This window comes from Corvus brachyrhynchos, unplaced genomic scaffold, assembly GCF_000691975.1.
Source record: "Corvus brachyrhynchos isolate BGI_N302 unplaced genomic scaffold, ASM69197v1 scaffold92, whole genome shotgun sequence".
NCBI classification, from domain to species: Eukaryota; Metazoa; Chordata; class Aves; order Passeriformes; family Corvidae; genus Corvus; species Corvus brachyrhynchos.
This window is the reverse complement of record NW_008236973.1, coordinates 3,382,850-3,404,311: the sequence shown is the minus strand read 5'-3', so window position 1 is coordinate 3,404,311 and position 21,462 is coordinate 3,382,850. Positions and strand designations below refer to the sequence as shown.

Sequence of the window (21,462 nt, the reverse complement as noted above, 5' to 3'; positions counted from 1 at the left end):
CTGCAAAAAATTCACAACAGGTTAAAGCAGACTTCCCCTTTCTCTTTTTCCAAAATGAAGACTTCCACAATTGAAGGAAAGTCCTTACTACCCTGTTTCAAATGCTCATGAGAAGTTTTCTTAGTGCTAACATAAAATGTGATTAAGCGTCACATAAATGTCTTTTGTGCCATTTAGCTTTGGTGGGTGGTTACTAATTGCCTGACATTTGTTTGGCAATTTTTTTATAACATATCAAAGGAAAAAAAATAAGCACAAGAGAAATATTGGAATTGTTAACACAAGTTAAATTTTTTTAATTAACATTCAATTTATCCATCCACAAATATTTCCCATAGCATAAAATGTCAAAATACCTACTGTTTATTATCTATATTGGATAAAAATACTGATATCTCTTATGAACATCATGAAGTTGCCTTCTTCTTTTCCTGATTATATAAAATTCTGCTGAAGTTTCTATACAAACATCTTTTTCTTGTGCTGGCCTACAAGTCTCCTGTTCTCTCTTTCACATCACCACAGAATAAGATGAAGCTGGAAGAGACCTCAGGAGGTATCTGGTTCAGCTCCCTGTTCACATTAGCTGGTACATGCTTGTATTTACTCTAAGATGCATTCTTTTGAGAATGTAGTTTTAGCTGTGCTTCTGCAGTAAAAAGATTTGAAACACATCTTTGTTTTCATGATATGCAAGAAAACTCAATGTTTACATAAATTTAGCCAAAATAAATACATTTAGCATTCCAGGTACTGGAGAGCAAACAATTCTCACATAAAATCTAGAGTCATACAGGTGTACAACTGTTCTCCATAAATTCCATTAACTATGGAATTATACTGCTTGGAGAAAGAAAGAAAGAAAGAAAGAAAGAAAGAAAGAAAGAAAGAAAGAAAGAAAGAAAGAAAGAAAGAAAGAAAGAAAGAAAGAAAGAAAGACCCAAAACAACAAAGCAGACATTTGCAGTATTTTCTTCTTGCTGTTTTCCCCCTTTAAAACCATCCAGCCTTGTAGAGAAGAAAAACATTCAGTTTGATGCTAATTTCCAGATATAGATGCAGCATCAACAAACAAACCCTCCAGTGAAACTGCCGTTTCTGGGGAAATTTGTGCACAGGGTTCATGGGCAACAGATCAGTTTTCCTCACTGTTTTACCTCAAGAGATGTCCTAGAGTAGGATTTCAAACTCAGTGTGCTGTTATTAGGCTGGATAGTGTTATGCTAGAAATAAAAATACTTTTATGCCAATTCTGTGAAGGTCTGATTTGATTCCTCTTTTATTCAGCACCTCTCACACAGAGATCAGGCTTATTAAAGCCTCCAGTGTCTTGATTTAACTCTCAGTATGTTCATTTAATTTGTTCTTTTAAAAGAGCTTGTGTTCACAACAAATTTTAATTTGCTTTATTTTGCTGCTATATAAATGGTGATTCATTAAAGCTCAGTGCCTTCCAAACAAGCTCGTTTTATTCATATTTGCATATTTTTCATTCTAGACCACTGGGAAAAAAAAATAATTATTTTGCTAAACAGTCACTTCAGATGTGTGTTTGCAGCCTGATGCAACAGAGTTTGAAAGCCAGATGCTGAAGGCTGGAGTATTGCAAAATTGAAATAGCCTCGGTGAAAACTGCCACAGTAATAGAGGCTTTTGAAATCCTTCTTTCAAAGAAAATCCTGTAAGAAAGAATAAAGACACTGAGCAAATGACCAAAATCTTTACAAAAAGTTCAAAGACCTTAGATCAGAAAGATACCATGAAACTGGGAGGATAATCTAGGCTTCTGAGTCAGGTTAAGGAGATCAGCACCCCCTTGCCAAGGGCAGGTGGGAGAGGAAAGGGACATTGCACTTTTGCATTGCTACCCTTCTAGTACGTCCTTCTGGGATCTTCTAAGCAAAGTGAGTGCTAGGCATCAAAAAGATCAACCTCCTTTCAAGTGCTACATTAATTATTCAAAATGAAAAAAAAAAAAAATGTTTTTCAAGTCACCAAGCTAACACAGTCAGCTTCGGGTTGGGAAAAATCAAACCTAATCTGCATCTTCTTGATGAAGTTGGGTCACTAAAGGGCACAATCTTCAAGTGCACTGACCAGGTGTACAGCACCCTAAACTCAGGAGGAGGATGGTTTACTACACGAGGATCAAATTCTTACCACTGTCAGCTGGTTTAGATCCCCAGTAGCGTATTTGTCGTGATTCTTTAAAAAACTTCATGATACACAAAATAATCCTCTGGCTGGATATCTTTTCAATGATTCACTATAATTTCCATATGTTCCACATACCAAAATTTGTCCATTTTAAGTGTTATAGCATCTGTAGCATAAGATCTGCCTACTCTGAATTCAAGTGGTTTGAAGGGAAGGCTAAGAAAGGGAAGACAGATCACATATTTTATGCAGTGGGGGAATCTTAAGAAAAGCTTTGAGAAAGAAGGATTCATTGTCTTGGGAGCTTAGATCACCAAAGTACCCAAAACCATAATTATCTTGCTTTTCATGTTAATTTAAAGTGTCTATTGGGAACTCAAAATAGATATAGTTGTCTCAAGAATTGTTTATGCAAGCTGTTCAGTGCCCTATCTGATGGTTTTTTTTTTTCACTTAGCCCTTTAGAATAGTGAAAAATTTAGGTGAGACTGATTCAATAACAATGCTGACTACAATCAACTCTGAAAATAAAAATAGTAATATAAAAATAAATCCATTCTAGATGAATGAATAAAATACTGAAACTCATGTTGCAAAAAAAGGAAAAGATATTTAAATATGACTTTTAGTCAAACAAATTTACTCATCTCTTCCACATTCACTTACACAAACACCACAAGTCAAAGCAAGTTGATATAAAGCCACCAGAGAAGTACATATTAAAATTCTTATCAGCAGCAATGGGCTTTGGATCTTATCCTAAATGTCAGGCTCTGTCATCTTAGTCACTTAAGTAGATCCTAACTCTGAAAGTTATTTGAGGGATTTCAACAGAATTATCACAGAGATTGCTCAGTCTGAATAAAGCTGAAAAAAACACAGCCAGTAGAACCCCAGCATGGGCTAAAGACACACTATTACTAGTTAAGGGGTTCTGATACATCTATATGTATTCTTTATACAATATTTTTAATTTCTTTGAAAGTGAATATCTCTCCAAAAGAGTAATTGCCACTCACACACTGAATATATGCACAAGATTGATCCTGATAAAGAAAGCAAGAGCTTTTTCAACTGGTGTTTTGCAAAACTAGGAATTTGCAATCTTGATGTTTCAAGGAAAAGTACTTCAGGGCATTATAAAGAAATTTAAAATAGTCTGTGATCAACAATAGAGCCTGCAAAGCTTAAGGGTACCTGGAGAGAATAAACTCACAAATCCAAAAAGCCCTTGCTTACCTAAGTTTGTCGGGGAAACAATGGATAACTTTACAGCGTTTGCAGAATGCCCCATGGCCCTCACCCCTCCCCACTGCTGACTTCGAGCAACCCAGGTTTAGAAGCGGTGCCCATAAACTCTTATGTATATGTGCATTACCAGGAAAAGCTTGGTGGTACAGTAATCAATTCTGTGTAAGTGTGTACCATCTGATTAAGGAGTTGCAAAGGATGATGGTTAGATGACTTTGTGCAAAAGAATATAAAATTTTCCAAATGGAAATTTGAATTAAGATGCCTCCTCAGAGTAGCATAATCCTCACTGTGATTAAAGGGGAACTGACTTCTTTAAAGCACCAGCCCGAAGACAGGACTTGTGAGGGCACCCAATGCCTCAAGAGAAAAACAAAATCCTATCAGCTGGTGTTAGGAAGATTATGATTTTATGACTGTGCACAACAACTAGAATATGCCTAAAAGAGAGGAATGACTGCCCCCAAAAAACTCAGAGGATGAGAAATTTGAACTCAATAAAACATGAGCAGGTTTATAATAGAATTTATAAAATCTTCAGTAGAAAAAGGAATACAGATCTTGGGTCTCACCTGTAAAATATTTAAGGCATGGATTTAAATAAAGCTGGGTATAAGGATGTGACCAGCTACAAAAATAAATTGTGAACGTGATACAAACTTCCTTATGTCTAGAGATATCACATGCTTTTGTCATCAAGTTCATCATACAGCAGTCACAATTAAATACATGCCTTTTTTACATGGAAGGCAAAAACATTGTTGTAAATGTTTCTTTGAGAAAAGAAGCAAAAAATGAGCAAGGGAGAGAATGTCAAATTGCAAAGAAAAGAGAAATCATCATTATTGCCTTAGGTTTCAGCTACTCACCTGTTCCAACAAGAAGCTAAGAAGGACCCTATTTATCAAACCCAAAATATATCTAGACAAGTGCCCTATTTCCAACAATAACCTGTAGCAGACGCTTAAGGAAAAGATATGACAGCAGTAGGACTAGGAGTGGTTTTTTTCCAATACACCCTCTCAGAAGCAAGAAGTTTCAGAGATTTCCTTAACCAAAAGTCACACATGGCCTCCCAATGAACCTGGTCTGCACTACTTCACCTATTTGCAATTTCAGTTCATTCAAGCGCTTGACCGCCAAAGAGTTCTGGGGCAGCCAGCTCTGTGATTTAATGACACACTTAATTACATTCAAAAGGTTGTACTTCAGTAGTTTGTTTGTTGTTGTATTTTTTATTTTGTTGGATGTTCTTTACTTTGTGTACGGTAAGACAGGGAATGACCACTTCTTGTTCACTTTCTAAACCATTCATAATTGTATGATACCACACCTCAGTCATCTGTTTGGAAGCAGAAGGACCTTTGTTCTGTGCCCCACCTCCTACAAAGCCATCCTGTACTCCTAACCATCACTCTTTAGTTTTTTCCAGTTCAACCAGACTCCTTTTGAGTATGCACAACAGGATGAACCAATGGTTTCTATAAAGGAAGAGGGACACTTTCTGTCCTGTTTTCATCTTCTTTCCTGCTAAGTAATATAATTTTATTTGCTTTTATGACTGGCATGAAATATCAATGATGTTGTACATAGAGCTTTCAACAGTAAATCACAATATTTATTTTACTCTTTGAGTAGCTGTTAATTTAGGTCCTATTCTTGTAAATACATAGGTGTGGCTGTTTTTTTCTCATATTCTATATTTGCATTTACTAACACTCTGTATTTATGCATCCCTTCATAACAGTCATTCACTATTGGGAGATTATTTCCTACTCTTCATAGTAGTTAAGATTTCACAAGGCATCTTTGGATGCCACCCAGTCCCACCCTCTGCTACCACTGGTGGCCCAGGACCATGTCCAGTCAGATCTCAGGTATTTCCAGGGATGGACACTCCACAATCTCTCTAGGCAGCTTATGCCAGTGTTTGACCATGGGGGGAAAAAAAAAAAAAAAAAAAAAGGGGGTTTTCCCATCAGGTACTTATACACTGGAAAAGATCCCTCTAACCCTTCTCTCTTCTTCAGGCTGAATACAGCTCTCTCAGCCTCTCCTTACATGTCAGAAACTCAAATCCTTTAATTATCAATAGTCAAATTCATTTGACTATCCTAAACACATTTAAACAGAATGCATCATCTCACTGTTCACCCTGTATTCTGTATCTATCTTTTATAAATGTACTGAACATGTCTACGGGACCAGGAGTATCTTTGCTCCGGCCTGAAGCTGACAAATAATTTTTCAATGTTGTTTTCTGCCTCCTAATCTATTACTAAACTACAAGAGATCTTTCTCTTATCTCAGGACAAGCCAGCCACTTTAAATCTTCTGGCATGAATCTTAAAAAAAAGCTTTTGAAAACCAAGACTAAATTAATTCACACAGTTGTTGAATATTTCAAAGCATTTAGCATAAATGCCTAATGAATAAATTAAACAAATGCCTAGAAAAAATGCAGTAACTCTTCCAAAATTCATCAACACATATTTAACTTTACATTTTTTAAGTGTCTGACTTATTTTTCAATATAAAATACACACTTACTGGCCTATGCACAACATTCTTCTGAAAACTGCCCAGCACCTGTATTTGTCCACCTTACACTTCTCCTTTACCAAGGATGATTTAAGGTTCTGTGCAGTAGATACTAGTCCAAAAATACTTTTACACTTCTGATGGATTTTGTTTTTAATCACAATGGCCTGTTTTAGACTGTTTTAATTTCTTTTTGATGTTTAGTACTGTACTTATACTGAGTTTGTATCAATCTCCATACTACTTTAAGCTCTGTGTCTTTTTAGCTGCTCATTTTATAGACTTCAGAGACAGTGAACAGATTGAAGACTCCAAGCTCATTTGGTTGCTCCTCGTAAGGATGCCTTTCCATCCCCCTGATAAAGCTTGTTTTCCTATAAACCCTTTAAAACCATTTTGAAATAGGCAGACCAGAACACAACATGGTATTTGATGTTCTGGCCCAAAAAGGATTCATACAGTTGAATCAACTCCTGTTGTCTGTTTAGTTGGTTCCTTTTCCAACTACTTATAATACTTGTTTTGATTTTTGCATGCTATGAAGCACCACTGAGTTTCACAGAATGATCTATTTTGACCCTGAGATGGACTTCCAAAGTGCTGACGGTCAACACAGAATCCATCATGTCTTTTTCTGGAGTTGAGATTTTTCCCCATGTCCATCACTCCATATTGCTCTACACTGAACTGCACATGCCTTTTAACACTCAGCTTCTTAATGGTCTTCCTGCAATTCTTCACACATCCCTGGTCTTTATCACCCTGAATAGGTTTGATACAATTCAAAGGACTTGTCTCTTTGTTATTTGCTCCTCCTATAAAATTATATGTTGAAAGCACCATATGTTAAAACAAGCACAGATGTGACAGTCTTCCAACAGAAATTAGGGACTAAAGTGTTTGACAAAAATCATACATATTTGGAAGGCTGTGTGCACATGGATGGTGCATAAGTAACAGACAGTACTGTAAACAGAGTTTTTCATAACCCTGATTACAGTGCACTGATATGACAGAACCTGAACTGAATTACAATTATATAGCAATCTGCATGCATTTTTTTTATGCTCATACAGGAAAAAGAAACCATCACCCACTTTTTATAGGTTGGTAAAATTTTGACACTTCCTGACTAACTCTAGAACTCATTCAGGCCTAAAAAAACCTGGCTGAAATTAGAAAGATAAATACTTTTCTAGAAAAAAAATTATAACCCAAGCATCTCATAGATCTATGAATATTAAAAAAAGACTATTAAAGTAACCCAAAGAAATTTTCAGTAATTGAAATTAAATCAAACTGTCTCTGAAAATGAACAATTTCACCCTCTTGATAGGATTTAATTATCCCTCTAAAGTCACTTTGTAGTATTATACAATATAAAAATTGTCTGATTCATGGTACAGAGAATCCAGTTTGAAAATTGGAAATTAACCGGAATGAAAGAGGTGACAGAAATATCTCTTGCTTGGTCTCCTGCAGGGCTTACCGAGGTCACACAGAAGTGCTGAATCTGGTGATGGAAGTAAATTTATTTATGCCAGAATTGCAGAGCTCAAGCCAAAACTGAAGAGCTCAAATAAGTCACATGAATATATATACATATACATAAATATAATGAGATTGCTTCCTTCAAAGTGTGAGCCTGTCTTAGAAACCTGTGACACGGATACACTCAGACGTGATTACTCTGTCCTGAACCTGGTGTTTTATACCAAGCAGCATATGTGTAACATTGTAAAGGTGCAAATCTTTTGATTTTTCATTCACCATTTTCAGATAGAATTATCAAAACTTCTGTATTAGATGTTATCACACATTATCTCGGCCTTCTTTTACTAATGTACTCAGAAAAAAAAAGAAAAAAACAAATTTAGGCTCTTTTTTTTTGAGTCAACAATTTTAACATGCACTCACAGAATCCTCATAAAATTAAACAGCTGTGATAAATGATGGAAGGAGTATGAAGAGTTTATGCATTTTATCAGTCTAAATTGAGACTCACAAAACTGTGGCAAACATCTTAAACCAGAGCTGAACCTACTGTTTTTTATGACCTGGGCTGGGGGAGGTCATAGAAATGTCCAGGATATCTTGATTTCCAATGTCCTCATTGTGAAGAGCATATTTATTTTTAAGTGCACACAAAACACTACCTTCAATATCAGTCACTGCTGGATATGGTGTGTCATTTACCTTCTCTCTCTGAAAATGAAATTGCAAGTTTATTTATCAAGCAATAAATCACATAGGAGGGTGCAGGAACTCCCTGGCTTGATTCCGAAGACTCACCATAGCCATCAGTTTACCCAGCCAGGGGTTTGCTGCCTGCCATGAGATTTTCCTGAAGTAAAAGCCCTGCTGACTGTGAGTAAAGCTACCAGGAAAAGCAGCCTGGCAAAAAGCCTCAGTGAAATCTATCAAACACACAGAAAATTACTTTCATCATTTCAGCATTCATCCCAACCTCTTTCCCAAGAAGAGGCTGAGGACAGGGTGAGCAGCACCCGCAGAGGGAAACCATCAGTGGGAGAATGGAGTCTTGTGCACCAGTACTGGGACTGGAAAGGAAGAAGGTGGAAAACAACTATGAAACCACTTTCTGTAAAGGCTCTGAGTGAACATACTGCCTTTTTGTACAGCGCCTATTCATGTTCCACAAGGTAACATGCTTCCTACTTATTTGCTTTCCTCATTCCATTGGTGGATCGGATTTAAAAGTAGGTTGCTTCAAATATTTACTCCTCTAAAATGTCAAACTGAATCAAAATCACATCCATCACAAATGGTGAATCATTTTTCACATCAGACATTCAGGCTTGACTCATTTGCCTGCTGCAGGGATATCATCCTTTATTGCTACAGTTCCTATAATGGGAAACAAGCATTCAGTGATTGAGCATGATTGACTGTAAGCTACATGAGTGTCTCTTGCAAGCCCAAATTCACTTAACATCCACACTTTTTTCACAGAAGTTCATGTCTATGTACAAACATAGCGTGAAAACATTTGTAGAGGAGAAAGCTTGAGCACACTTGCTGTCTTATTTGAGCCTTGTGTGGCCTGAAGCTGAATGTGCTAATGCATGCCAGTGTGCCAGCAGATATTTTAAACATACTCTGGACACTTGGGCCCAACAGTGAGGAACAAGGATGGAAGGTCATTGCATTTAATGGGCTTTTGAGATTGTTATGATCTTGCAGCTGGAAAAGTGCCTGGGACTATCCATTCTACTGACAGGGCTGCTTTGGTCTGAAGAATTTCACAGGCAAAGAAGATGGCTGTGACTCACAGGGCTCAGTGTTTAGGTCAGAGTTTGCTTGGAAGAAATGAATCAGCTGCAAATCTTACTCATCAAATGCTTCCTATAATTAATTTCATTAATTTATGTTTGTAGAGATTCGTAGTGCAAGTAGTAAGATTGATAATACTGTAGAGTGAATGGAAGTGTGTGTGTTTGTAAGCACCAAAAGAAAAGGCAAAGTGTTAAAAGAATGTTCGTTATTGACAAACAAAAGACATGTTTAGAGGAGACTGTCCCTGTGTTGTGCATGTCAAGGCCACAGCACAGAAGACTGGCCAGCAGATAACCATGCACTCTGCCATCAGGAGAGTAACATCCACATTACAGCATAGTACCCATACCACTATTTTTTCTGTTAGCCCACCCTAAAAATAGGCTATAGACAGAGCCTATACATTGCAGACAAGGAAAAATGTGCTGAGAGCTGCTGAGCAATATAAAAGATCACAGAATGGTTGTGGTTGGAAGGGAGCTCTGTCCAATCCCCCTGCTAACGCAGTTTCACCTAGAACAAGGAGCACAGGGTCGCATTCAGACGAATTGTTGGTATGTCCAGAGGAGGAGACTGCACAACCCCTCTGGCGGCTCTGACCATAAACTGGCCTGTCATTTCTGACAGAGAAGAACCGCAGAGATGGGACAGGATTTAGTAGCTGGCATGACCTTTTCCCATACTCAAGTGATGCTCACAAGACCACATGAGCTCATCTTGGTGCTTATGAGAGTACAGGTGAGGGTGTGAGTGAATGAGGTTTATGAGGGAGTGATTGTGAGTTGAAAAAAATTCAGCTTATTTAGAGATTCTGTACCTATACCTCACCTTCCCATTCCCAAAACTCTCACGCTGGATTTTGTTACATGGAATATCCTAAACTTCGAGTGATACAAAATAATTCTTAAAAAAAGAATGTTCTACGCTTCCATGACCCTATTCAAAGAGAAGAAAAGTACCCTTTCTCTTTTCCCACTGAGTACCTTTTTGCAGTCCACCTTAAAGATGAAAAGCAATTTTAGTGAAATATTAATGCTGACATCATTAGCTACATCTAGCTACATTAGCAACATCTAGCATTTAGCTACATAAAGAGGCATCTACTTGCATTTTGCAGACGCTTGGGTTTGACACATCTATTAAAACATGTATGAGTAAGTGGTGTTCCACGTTACACCTGTACGATTCCAAGACAACTCCATTAGTGTTACTGACTGCACTACTCTAAAAGTACATGGCTACTGTGCTCTCGTCCATTGTTTGGAGTGGATTTGGGTTTTTTTCTAATGACATGTATGCAAAGCTTTAGAGAGTTTTTATACATTCTGTATCAAAGCTGAACAAAATGGCATCACTGGGTTGATAGTATTGAATGAAACAGCAGTCTTAAGTGATTCTATGGAATAAAAGTTACAGTGGTTCAGGTAAAAATCTAGTTAAAGAAAGATGAAATGAGAAAATTTATCATTTTAAACATATAAGTATTCATTATGTTACATTCTTATTTAGTAGACATATTAGTCATAAATATATATGTGTAGTACAGAAAGCTTTAAAAATAGGAAGTCTCCTAAGTAGTGTCTGCTTAGAAGAAATGGTGCACACAGGACCATTTTTGAATTTGTAGAGAAATTCACCTGACTTCAAATGTCTCACTCCAATCTTATAAACTCTTTATTATCCATGGAGAGAAACAGGCACCTCCAGAAGGTGAATTGTCCAGTCTGTCTCAGACTGACATGACTGAATCTCAAGGTATTTATTTCCTTGTCTTGCCTACAGAGGCTTCTTACAGTGACAAACTGGGAAGTAAATGTGTAATTTTTACACGGATGAAGTTGTAAGGGCTTCCTCTGCCCTTATAACACAGATCATCCCCCACTAATCACCATAATATTCCTTCAAGGTTTTCATTTGTTTTCCTCTTAATGAACATGTACACTCTAATGCTGATGCATAATCCCTCCCCGGTAACAAGGAACTAAAATATTTTTGTAAAACTCATCTTTTTAAGTTTTTTTATTGTTTACTTCTTATCTAAGGTAGTACAACTCTTCCAAGTTCTACAGAAAAAAAAATGCCATCCACTATTTTTTTAAGAACTTGTGAAGCAAAACCTAAATCAATCTTTATTTGCGCTAAATGCTAGAAAAACATTCTCCTGCATTCCCCTGACATATCCTTAGTTATGCTGGAGAGAAAATACCCCTTAGAAGAAAAAAAAATTACTTTCTGAAACAAAAAGTATATTAAGAAAATAATGACTTTACCTATTATCACATGCATGCCAAGTCTTGCCAAATGCTTCACAGTTTGGTAACCAATTCCTTTAGTGCCTCCAGTCACTATAGCAACCTTTCCATTTTGTGTAGGTAAAACTGTATGAGGAAAAAAGAAACAACACAAGGTTAGTTCGCAATAGGAACACGATTAAGAAGTTAAGATGCATTTTAAAGAGTGTACACTTAACAGACTGCTCAAGCCAGGCCAGTAAACCATCTCAGAAGCAAACTCTGTATGGAAATAAAAACTATGGAACATCCACCATTATTTACTGCACTATAATTTTCCAGTATTAACAGTTCACAAAAGACTGAGGTTGACGACACAAAAAGCAAACACCCACTTCAGAAATCTCATTTCTATTTGCATGCATTTCATCATCCTGCAGTCATCTGACCTTTAAAATTTCCACCATAACTTTGTTACTGAGTAAGGTGACGCACGTAATGTCAGCTCAGGGATGGCTTACTTTATGTGTACAGGGATAAAAATTCTACTGGCAGCATGATATCCTGAAAATTTTTTGAATGACAAAAACCAGCCTCTGCCAGTAACATGGAGGAAAGATCTCAGTCAAAGGTGAGCTATCTAAAGTACACCACCTGGCCTGATTTCCCTGCATAGCTGAGCACTCTTCCTTCTGAAAATCACAGGGCCCTGAGCCCCAAAGGAAGGAGGCTCTCCCACAGAAGCCAGCATCCCCAATACCCACTGTCAACTTCATTCCACCTCCACTCCAAGTGCTCCTTGACCCACAGACAGCCCAGCAGGCAGGAGATGCTCCCAAACTCCCTCTGCTAGAGCGGTGGCTTAGACACAGCCTGTGTCTCCTGCATCCCCAGGCAGCCCTTAGCCTGCCAACTGAGCCAAGAAGTGTCTGGAACGGCCCTTGCAGAGCAGCTGCCATTCCAACTACAAGCTCTTACACTGGGCGCAGGTTGCAGCACATCCCCCCACCATGGAGGGGAGGAGGGAGTCCTGCAGCCAAAGCAGAACAAAGGCATTATGATTTAATTGCTTGGGAAAGGCATGAATTAGGTCTAATATCAACTACAATTTTTTTGACAAGGTGGAGAATGTTTCATGTGAAGTACCGTGTGGTCCTTAGGTGACCAAGGTGAATTTCTAATTTGCTTTAGAGTAGAAGCCGTGAGGTATTTGCACAGGGAAAATGGTACTGAATACTTCGTTTTGCTGTGGTGCAGTGTCCGTAGGCAACGCTATAGATAACAAATGTTAAAAAGATGCCAACTTTCATCTATCAAAGGACTTTCTATTTTGATTTCTAGGTTTTTCAGGGGATTGCTTTGTTGTACAACACAAATTTGGATTTTACATAGTTACGAAACACAGGACTAGCACTGATACAAACTCCTTTCTTCACAGCAAAGTCCTTCAAAAAGGACCCAGATTTCACCTTTTCTGCAATACAGAGTTCTATCTATCATAATTCAACAAGAATTTCTGTTCTCTTCAGGTAACGACTTGGTTCTTCCCATCCATGCAGAGCAGGAATTGTTTGCAGGTATTTGAAGGTTAACTCCAATTACAGTGATATCCGTGCACACAGGTGTCCTGACATATATATAATTCAAGCTAAATAAAATTTCACCAAGAGATTTCTTAAGGGGCTTCAATTTAGTTATTAGCAGCCCTGCAATTTCCACCAAAAATACTTCTAATCACAAACTCTAAATTAAATGCCCACAGGTGCAAATCTCCTCAAGAGAAAATGCATTCTTGTGGGCCTGAGTACCTTATCTTCCTCTTCTGCCTCCTCATGCCTCCCTTGCTTCTGGCCTCTTACCATATTGCTGATCTGATATTTGGATTTCACGTGTTGCATACAGGTGCTGTCCCTCATTTCCATTACTGCACCACTATACCTACCTATTAAATAAGAAGTCACATTTTAATGCAAAATTAATTCACTTAGAAGAAAACTAATGAAAGAAAAGGAGAAAAAGAAGTCAGGACTGGGGAAGGGGCAATGACGTGAAAGAAAAATGGGAAGTCATAAGAGCAAAGTGATAACAGGTATCACTGTGATGAAGTGGTTCTTAGCAGAGGACACAATATAGCAGATGAAAGAAGATGTCCAGACCTATCCTGTCCATGGTGACTGCAAAGAAAAGGACAATTTTTTGGTCCTAATGGCCACTTAAAGATTCGACTGTAAAAATGCATTCTGTGAGATCCTATATTACAGAGAGGTTTAAAACAGGCCTGCTTTTGCAGCTAGATCCAAGGACATAAGAAAGCAGCCAGGGAGGGCGAAATGAGGGCTGCAGACACACCGACAAGTGTCCATTATCTGTTTTATTTACAAGAGGTACAGTATACATCTTCCACATAGCATGGTTTTGAATAGACACAACACTCAGGCACATCTCAGTCTATCCACTCACTTTAGTCAAAATGGGAAATGCAAAGAGAAACACTGAAACACATCAGGGAGGGGAGGGGGGCAGGAGGAAAATAAAGTCCTCAATTAACTCTTAATTGTTATTAATTCTAAAAATGTGTACAGTTTCCATCAAGTCAGCTTAATGTAAAATGAATCTCCATTTAAATGAGACACAGCTAGTATTTATGTCAAAAAAAGTGGTCAAGATCAAATACAGGCTCTGTGTGTGAGCCAGGGGTAACTCCAGTGAAAGGCCGTTTATTAGTGTCCTGTTTCCACTAGAACTCCAATGTCATGTGGAGTTTGCAGTACACCCAACTTTCAGTGTTAAAACACCCCTTCCATGACGAAACTCAGCATGAAATTTTCAAAGCAAACCTGGGCTCAGCCTGGTTTTCAGCAGATACTGGTTTATTTTGTGTGAAAGGTTGAGTGCAGTTGGAGGCTCACAGCCCCCCAGGCAGGAGGCAGTGGAGACCCACCAGCTTTGGAATGCCCAGAGAAGCTCCCTCTGGCATCTCTTGCACCTCATTTAAACCATCCCAGTTCTCTTTCTGCCTCTGCTCCTGGTAAGGAGGTAGATACTGATCTCAAGTACAGAGGCGTAATGCCAGTGATCTCTCCGTGGGACATGAGAACGGTACAGCCCTGTGCTAATGAAATCCCCCGACCAAGCAGTAGCTGTTAATTTGCCTTTGTGTTCAAAGAAACCAAGCCCGCAATCCTTAGGTGCTGCTTTATCACAGCAATGTTTGAGAGAAGCTTCTCTCAGGCTGCAGTTCTGCCTGCATTCCAATGTATTTAGACGACATAAGCCTGGTTACTTTGCAAGTGGAATACCCTAAAACAGAAAAATAAGGCGTACTTATTATGTCCCGATATGAGGCTATTTAAAAATAATTATTTTCCTTTTAAACATAATTCTCCCTAATCAGAAATAACTTCCATGTACAGAGACATCCTCACACAAATTCAATACTACAAAGAATGTAAGGCAATTCTGTAATTTTTAAAAATACTAATTTTCAGAGGACTCTAAAACAGGGCTGTCAGGATGCCTCTGCAACTGCCAAGACCACAGATAAATAAGACAGTCTGAAGACCCATATCAATGGCCAATTCCATATCAATGACCAGTTCCTGCCAGCAAAATCCCAGCTCTGGGGGAGGGATGAGTAGCCAAATTGAAATCTGAAGTAGCCAAATCAAAACAGAGGAATTAAAATTTCTTTTGTTTGCAGAAATGCATTATGTGAACACAGACAATGCAAACCTCAGAAGAGCTTCCCTTAAGAGTAGCTTGCTTTGCTATTCTCTAACCTTTGCAGAACATTGTGCTTGAGGCCAAGGGGAAAAAAAAAGAAAAAAGTATTGAAAGTTTATTAAAAGCAAATTGCATCAAATTTTTACAAAGCTCCATCTCCTAGCCTACTAATCCAGCATCTGCATGGTGGGACATTATGGGTCACATGGACATTAAAATATAATATCTTTATATTAATTTCCTCATTAACCTTCTTTTTAGGACATCAAAGGCCAAGGGTAGAATTTAGATTGTCTGAATCAGTCTCCAGTGCTTATCAGGCAAGACTTGAGTACAGCTGAAGGCATCCAAAAAGCTGGTGAGTGTCCACCTGTGAGGTGCCATGCTGGGACCTGCCTGCACCTCCTGAACTGGCCACTCAGTGCAGGAGCTTTGGTGGCATTTGTGCTGGAGAGATCCCTACAGACAAATCCCAACTTTTTTTTTTTCATTCCTCCTATAACTGAATAATTTATATGCAAATATTAGTCCTGAAGGTAACTGGCAGAAGCACAGATGGAAAAAAAATAAAAAGAAAAGAACCAACAATGAATATTTAGTTTCATGACTGAATAACAAGATCCAAGTTTGGAGCCATTCCTGTATAGCAACACTGAGTGAGAAAAAGAGGGCAAACTGTAATTTCCAGTCTTTGTCTAACACCACAGGACAAAGCACAATCGAGTTCTTCAAAGAAATCATATAGCTCAGTGTACCACAGAATCATTGAGTAGTTTTTCCTATTGCAAAATATTCTGGCTCTTTTTCCTTAATTTATACTGTGGCAATACTGAGATTACAGCCATTAAGCAGATGTAGAAAAATAATTCATTTTCCGCTCTGAGAGGCAATCAGTAAACTGCTGGGGAACCCACACAGCTTTCAGCAACAGCCTTTTTTGTGTGCCTTACAGAAACATCTCCCAAAAATTCTGGTTTGGCAGAAACCAGGTAAACAGGGTCTGGATTCAAATGTCATTCCAGGACTATCCTAATAAAAGACAATTAGGCACTCAAATCCTGACAGATAAGCCAGACAAACTGTCCTAAGCCTGTCCTAAGCCTGTGCAGATGATTTTTCAAATGCAAATGGTCTTCCCAAATTTGCACACCAAAATCTTTTCTGCCGTTGCTGCTTCCAATCACTTTCCTAATGAACATCAATATGCAATCAAGATTGAAGGCCTTTAAGGCTGGAAACCAGCCCAACTAGTCCTTCTGTGAAAAGGTATCCTGCTGGTTTCAGCAGTTGAGGCCATTGGGCCTTCTGCTGATGAACAACTGTCATGCCCACATGCAGATCCACAGGCCCACGGCCAGCAGGTCCAACGGACCTCGAATGGCTGGGTGCGTTGTGTAAGGGAGATTTATCTGTCCAGGGAGAGCATCTATTTCCAAACACAACTCAGTTTTGCATCTGATAGGTGACAAGCCTCCCAGCTTTTGTTAGGAATCATGAGGAAATGGAGGTATTGGAGAGAGGCTGGCTCCAGAGTTACTCATGGGAAGAGAAAGCTGTTGAAGAACCAGATTAGCAAGAGAAACCTAACCATGGAAATGTTTCACTTGCCCTACAAACTCATAGGTATCTCAAGGTGCTATTAATGGAACAGCAGCAGTCAGATGGCTGTAAGAATTTCAGCAGCCTGGGGAAGACCTAATTTAACAAGGCTCCCACGCAGCCACTGACAGGGAATACGACTGGTAACAACTGCTCACAAAACCACAGCCAAACCCCTGGCACACATGAGACTAAGTTTCTTGTTTAACCAAGACGCACACAGAGCCTGAAATGCTGCATGCCAACAAGACAACAAACAACGATTCACACTTACCAATTCTGGAAACTCACAGAAGTTTCATGCCTGTATTTCAGGGGAATGCATGCACAGCCTATGTCCCACGAAGTGGACATTTCCACAACACAGCAGAGCTCCCACACAGCAACAGCAATTTGTCTGGGCTGCCTAAAGACCTGGGAACCCAACCAGTGCTGTAACTCCAGCCAAGGCACCACATATCCAGAAAGCCTGGACAAATGGCCAAAGTGCAGCAAGGCAGCAAATGACACAAAAGCAGAGGAGCTGGCAGATACACCAACTAGAGGAGCAGAGTGCTCAGCCAGCTAAGGAGCTAATGTGTATACTCATCCCTTCCTGACACTGTCAACACGGGAACAAGCGACACTTCTTCAGAGTTAGCAGCAAACATCTGCTGAGCCAGACTAATGATTTTTTTTTTAATTGCCAATGAAAACAACTTTAAAAAAAAATCAAATTTAAGGCTGCTCTAAATTTATAACATTTGTTTAGCTTTTTGATAAGCATGCCAGCTTGCTTACAGGAATGAAGTGATAACATTTGCAGGCAAGATGACAAGCCCTTCACAGAAGGCTGAGATACAAGCTCCCAAAATCCATTCCAGGACTTGTTCCTAGATATCTCATTTAACACATGCAAAAATCATACTACAAATGATCAGAACAGCTCATTTTCCTCTTGTTTTTTCAACTCATGAACACACTGTGGAACCTTGGGGGGGTATTAGATAGCAATAGGTATTATTAGAGTCCAATATCACAAGTTTGGAGCCTAAGTATCCACAGCAAGACCTAACTACAGTAAAAGTGCTCCCACATATTAGAAAAGATGTAAGATAAACTGGTGCAGTAGTAAGATGAAAGTTATGATGCCAGCATTACAGTCCTGAAAGAAATATTTTTTGCTAAAGAAAAATAACAATACCCTAAGTAAGGCAGCTGTTCAGAGCAGGAGTTTTTGGCACTCAAAAATCCAAGACCTGTGGAAAGAGATCTCTCTACCAACAGTGGGAAGGGGAGTGGAAAGCTACACGAAAAATTTCATTTGCATGACACACCCATCTGCATTTCTTCTAGTGATTCTTGGAAAGACAGCATACGTGCAGATAAAGGGAGAAGTATGTGTGGAAAGCAGGGTGTGGAAGGGGAAGCAGAAGGAAGCATTAGACTTTCAAAAAGGACACAGGAAAAAGGTTTTTTGGTCAAGATGAGGTCATTTTTGAGTGCTTCATTCCCCTTTCGCCCCTCTCTTCACCTTCCACCCACCTCCAGGTATTTAGGTGACATACAGCTCTAAGCAATTTAATACATCTGAATTATAAATCTCTGCATAGTGTTATTGTCCTCAAGGCCAAAAAAGGACCCCAGTGAGGACACTGGCACTGCTACTTACAGATGCAAATCAGCAATGGTTTGGTGAGGTAAGTCAAGGCACTGATCCACACACTGCTAGAAAAGTAAGCTACGGCTAATGCCAAAGTAATCAAAAAAATATTTCCTCTGCACTTGCACATGTATTTTCAGTGCCCTGTTTTTCAGAGCATATGGCTGGTGTGCTTGCAAGTGAAGAAGTCCTGCCTGTTTACAAGAGCCAAGGGAAGACGCATTTTCATACATCTTTTGACTGAAGCCTGAATGCTTTTGCTTTATTTGTCAAATAGGGTGCTCAGTAATGTTGTCCTGGACTCTGTGATGCTGCTAGATTTGGCAGAACGGCTGAATGGAGAAAAAGATAACTGCCGTTTTCAAAAGTAATATAGAAGGTAATTTCCCAAACTGATTTATGCTATCTTCACTCTGACTGTGAAGAAACTCTTCCTCCAATAAACACTATGCAGACTTTTTGCATCAGGATCACTGATCATACACAGAAAAAAAGCTGAATGTTGACCCCTCTTCCCCAAGAAAGAAGAGGATGAGAATGGAAAAAACTAAAGAGGATTGTTAATTTGGGAAGTTTTCTTGCCATTTCTGAACTGCCTTTCTCTCAATGGGAAATACGACTGCATTAAAAAACAATTTGACGAAGAATATATCTGAGCTTTTTACAATACAAGTTCAGGCTGATTTTGACAGAGATATTAGGAAATTTGATCCTAACAAATATGGAGCTGCCCTAAGGTAAAAGAAAGCAAAAGTAGATGAGAGGGTGCAGTTCCCGAGTCCTGAATCTCACTTCTGGCCATGTTTGACATTCCTGAGTACTTTGTTCTTTTTGCCAAAATTCATCTAAAGGTAAGATATTTGAATCTATTTTTTTATGAGCGCCAAATAGATTGAACACACCACTATACAAATCATTCAGATGGAAAATACCACAGTGCAGTATTAAAATCTCCTAAAAAATCATCAGGAACACAAGTTTGCCCACAATCTGCTCTTGAGAGTAAAGTTCCCAACCGAATGTGTAGGAAAAGGAGAGCACTTGATCCCTGGGAGGGGCATGGGGTGATAGAGAAGGAATCAAGAGATGGAAAAGCTGCCTTAGATCGACAAGTACAAGTTATCTTAGTGAAATTATGGCTCTGCAAGTTCCCAACAGACACCTGCAACTTCACACACTAGTCCTTGTCTTAAATATTCCTGCTATTCCTGGCTTAAGCCACTGTTTGTTTGTTTGTTTGTTTTTCTGGACAAACACTAGTCTTAAGGATATTTCAGATAAAGGTGGATACTACACATTGACAAACTTGTGCAAAAATATCTGGCACCTGGCTACCCGCTGGCGTTACACCACACATGGCATGTTTTGCTCCACTGTGCAATTATTTTGTGTTGGGACAGATGCCAAGTGGGGACTCGGATGAGGCCATGAAAGACGGCCTTTGCGTGGAAGGGGGGGCTCTGCTGCCGTGGAGCTGGACAGGAGAGGCATGGGGACAGCACTGTCACCGACAAGCACTAAGTCAGCTCAGTGACAGTGATCGATACATGAGCAGTCCCAGCCTCAGTCACAAAAGGAACTTCACAAAAATCTAACGTGGGGTTTTGTGAAATAAGGGCAGGACGGTTGTTGCAATAATATGAAGAAATCCCACTAATTCCTTACACTATACTGAACAGACACAGCCTGCATATGAAAGATTACTGGATTTGTTAAAAATATCAGGAGAAGAAACACGATGCTAGCTCCACGAAGAAACTAATCTCCCCTACATATACATATATTTAAAGGCTCCATTTACCCATATAATTTTTAACATGGGAAAATACTATCACAAGAACAAAGAAGGAGATTTTTCCATTTGTATTCCCTGCTCTGCATATCTTTCATTCCTTTTATATATTTACCTATTAAGTCTTACTCTTTGGCTTTCTTCTCTTTCACTCCAGTCATGCTAAAGATAGGGAAGTTATATAAAGGTGTATCTTTAAATCAAGAAAAAGCATCTGATTATCTCTTGAACAGATTTACTGATACTTACTCCCATACTCCCTCCCTCTGGGCAAATGTAACTCTGCAATACCTTGGGCAATGTCATTTTATGTAAAACTTCCCAATGCTCTTCAAGTCATGTCATCATGTAATTATATTTTTTTCCTGTTGTGAAATGAGAGATGAAAAAGAGGAGCTTATCCCAGGAGATTTAAATGGGGTAATGGAAATAGCTCTGCATAATCTAGTAGCTGCAGAATGCATTTTCCCATCCTGCAAAAGTTTGAGACATTAGAATTACTTTTTCATTCTCTACCAGGAACTGAAGACTGTCTAGGCTCCAAGATTTCCCAAACAGCTAACGAGTAGATGCAGCTGCATCTGACAATGCTTTACATCCCTCAGGATGTAAGAAACCATTTCAAGTCCTTGCTCTCAGACATACCCCGAGCATACAAAAGCCTTCCCAAGTGTAATTCCCCATTTAATAGGGAAAGTTTCATTTTAAGCAAACATTTGCCATTTAAAGACACTCATCCCTCTCACTAAAGTCCCAAATAAATATAGTATTTCTCCAAATCATGTTCAGATATTCAGTAAAGAAGCCATAAATATGAAACAAAATGGAATGTGAGTAATCTCAGAAAAGGTCTTCCCTAGGAAAGACCACATCCCATATATCTCAAAAAACTTGACAGTTGTCTTCACAAAATGTGGCACAGAATTCCTAAGGTATTAAAATTTCGTGTCCTATTTCATTTGGGTTATAGTTCTGACTAAAAACCAGGGTAATGGCAGTGAGTTTGAAATGCTGAAGAAAACATGAATCAGCAAAGCGCGATGCCACTGTCACTCCATCACAGACTGAGTAAATGTCATAACTGACTGCAGTGAAGAAACCTCATTTAGAAAACTTTAATGATGGTTATTTTGCAACAAAGAGAGCTAAGAAAATGAAAAAGGGAAAAAAAAGAAAAAGAAAAAAGGAAAGGAAAGGAAAGGAAAGGGAAAGGGAAAGGGAAAGGGAAA

General features: G+C 38.9%; 1 protein-coding gene across 2 annotated transcripts in view; it reads right to left on the bottom strand.

Annotated features, from left to right (window-relative positions):
* Nucleotides 1-21,462, bottom strand: part of DHRSX (dehydrogenase/reductase X-linked) — a 202,795-nt gene that overhangs the window by 113,499 nt on the left and 67,834 nt on the right. For both annotated transcript variants that reach the window (XM_017728548.1, XM_008629328.2), the window contains one exon: nucleotides 11,517-11,624. In XM_017728548.1, coding sequence (XP_017584037.1) covers nucleotides 11,517-11,532 — 16 coding nt within the window. In that variant the 5' untranslated portion in view covers nucleotides 11,533-11,624. The remainder of the gene's footprint in view (nucleotides 1-11,516; nucleotides 11,625-21,462) is intronic.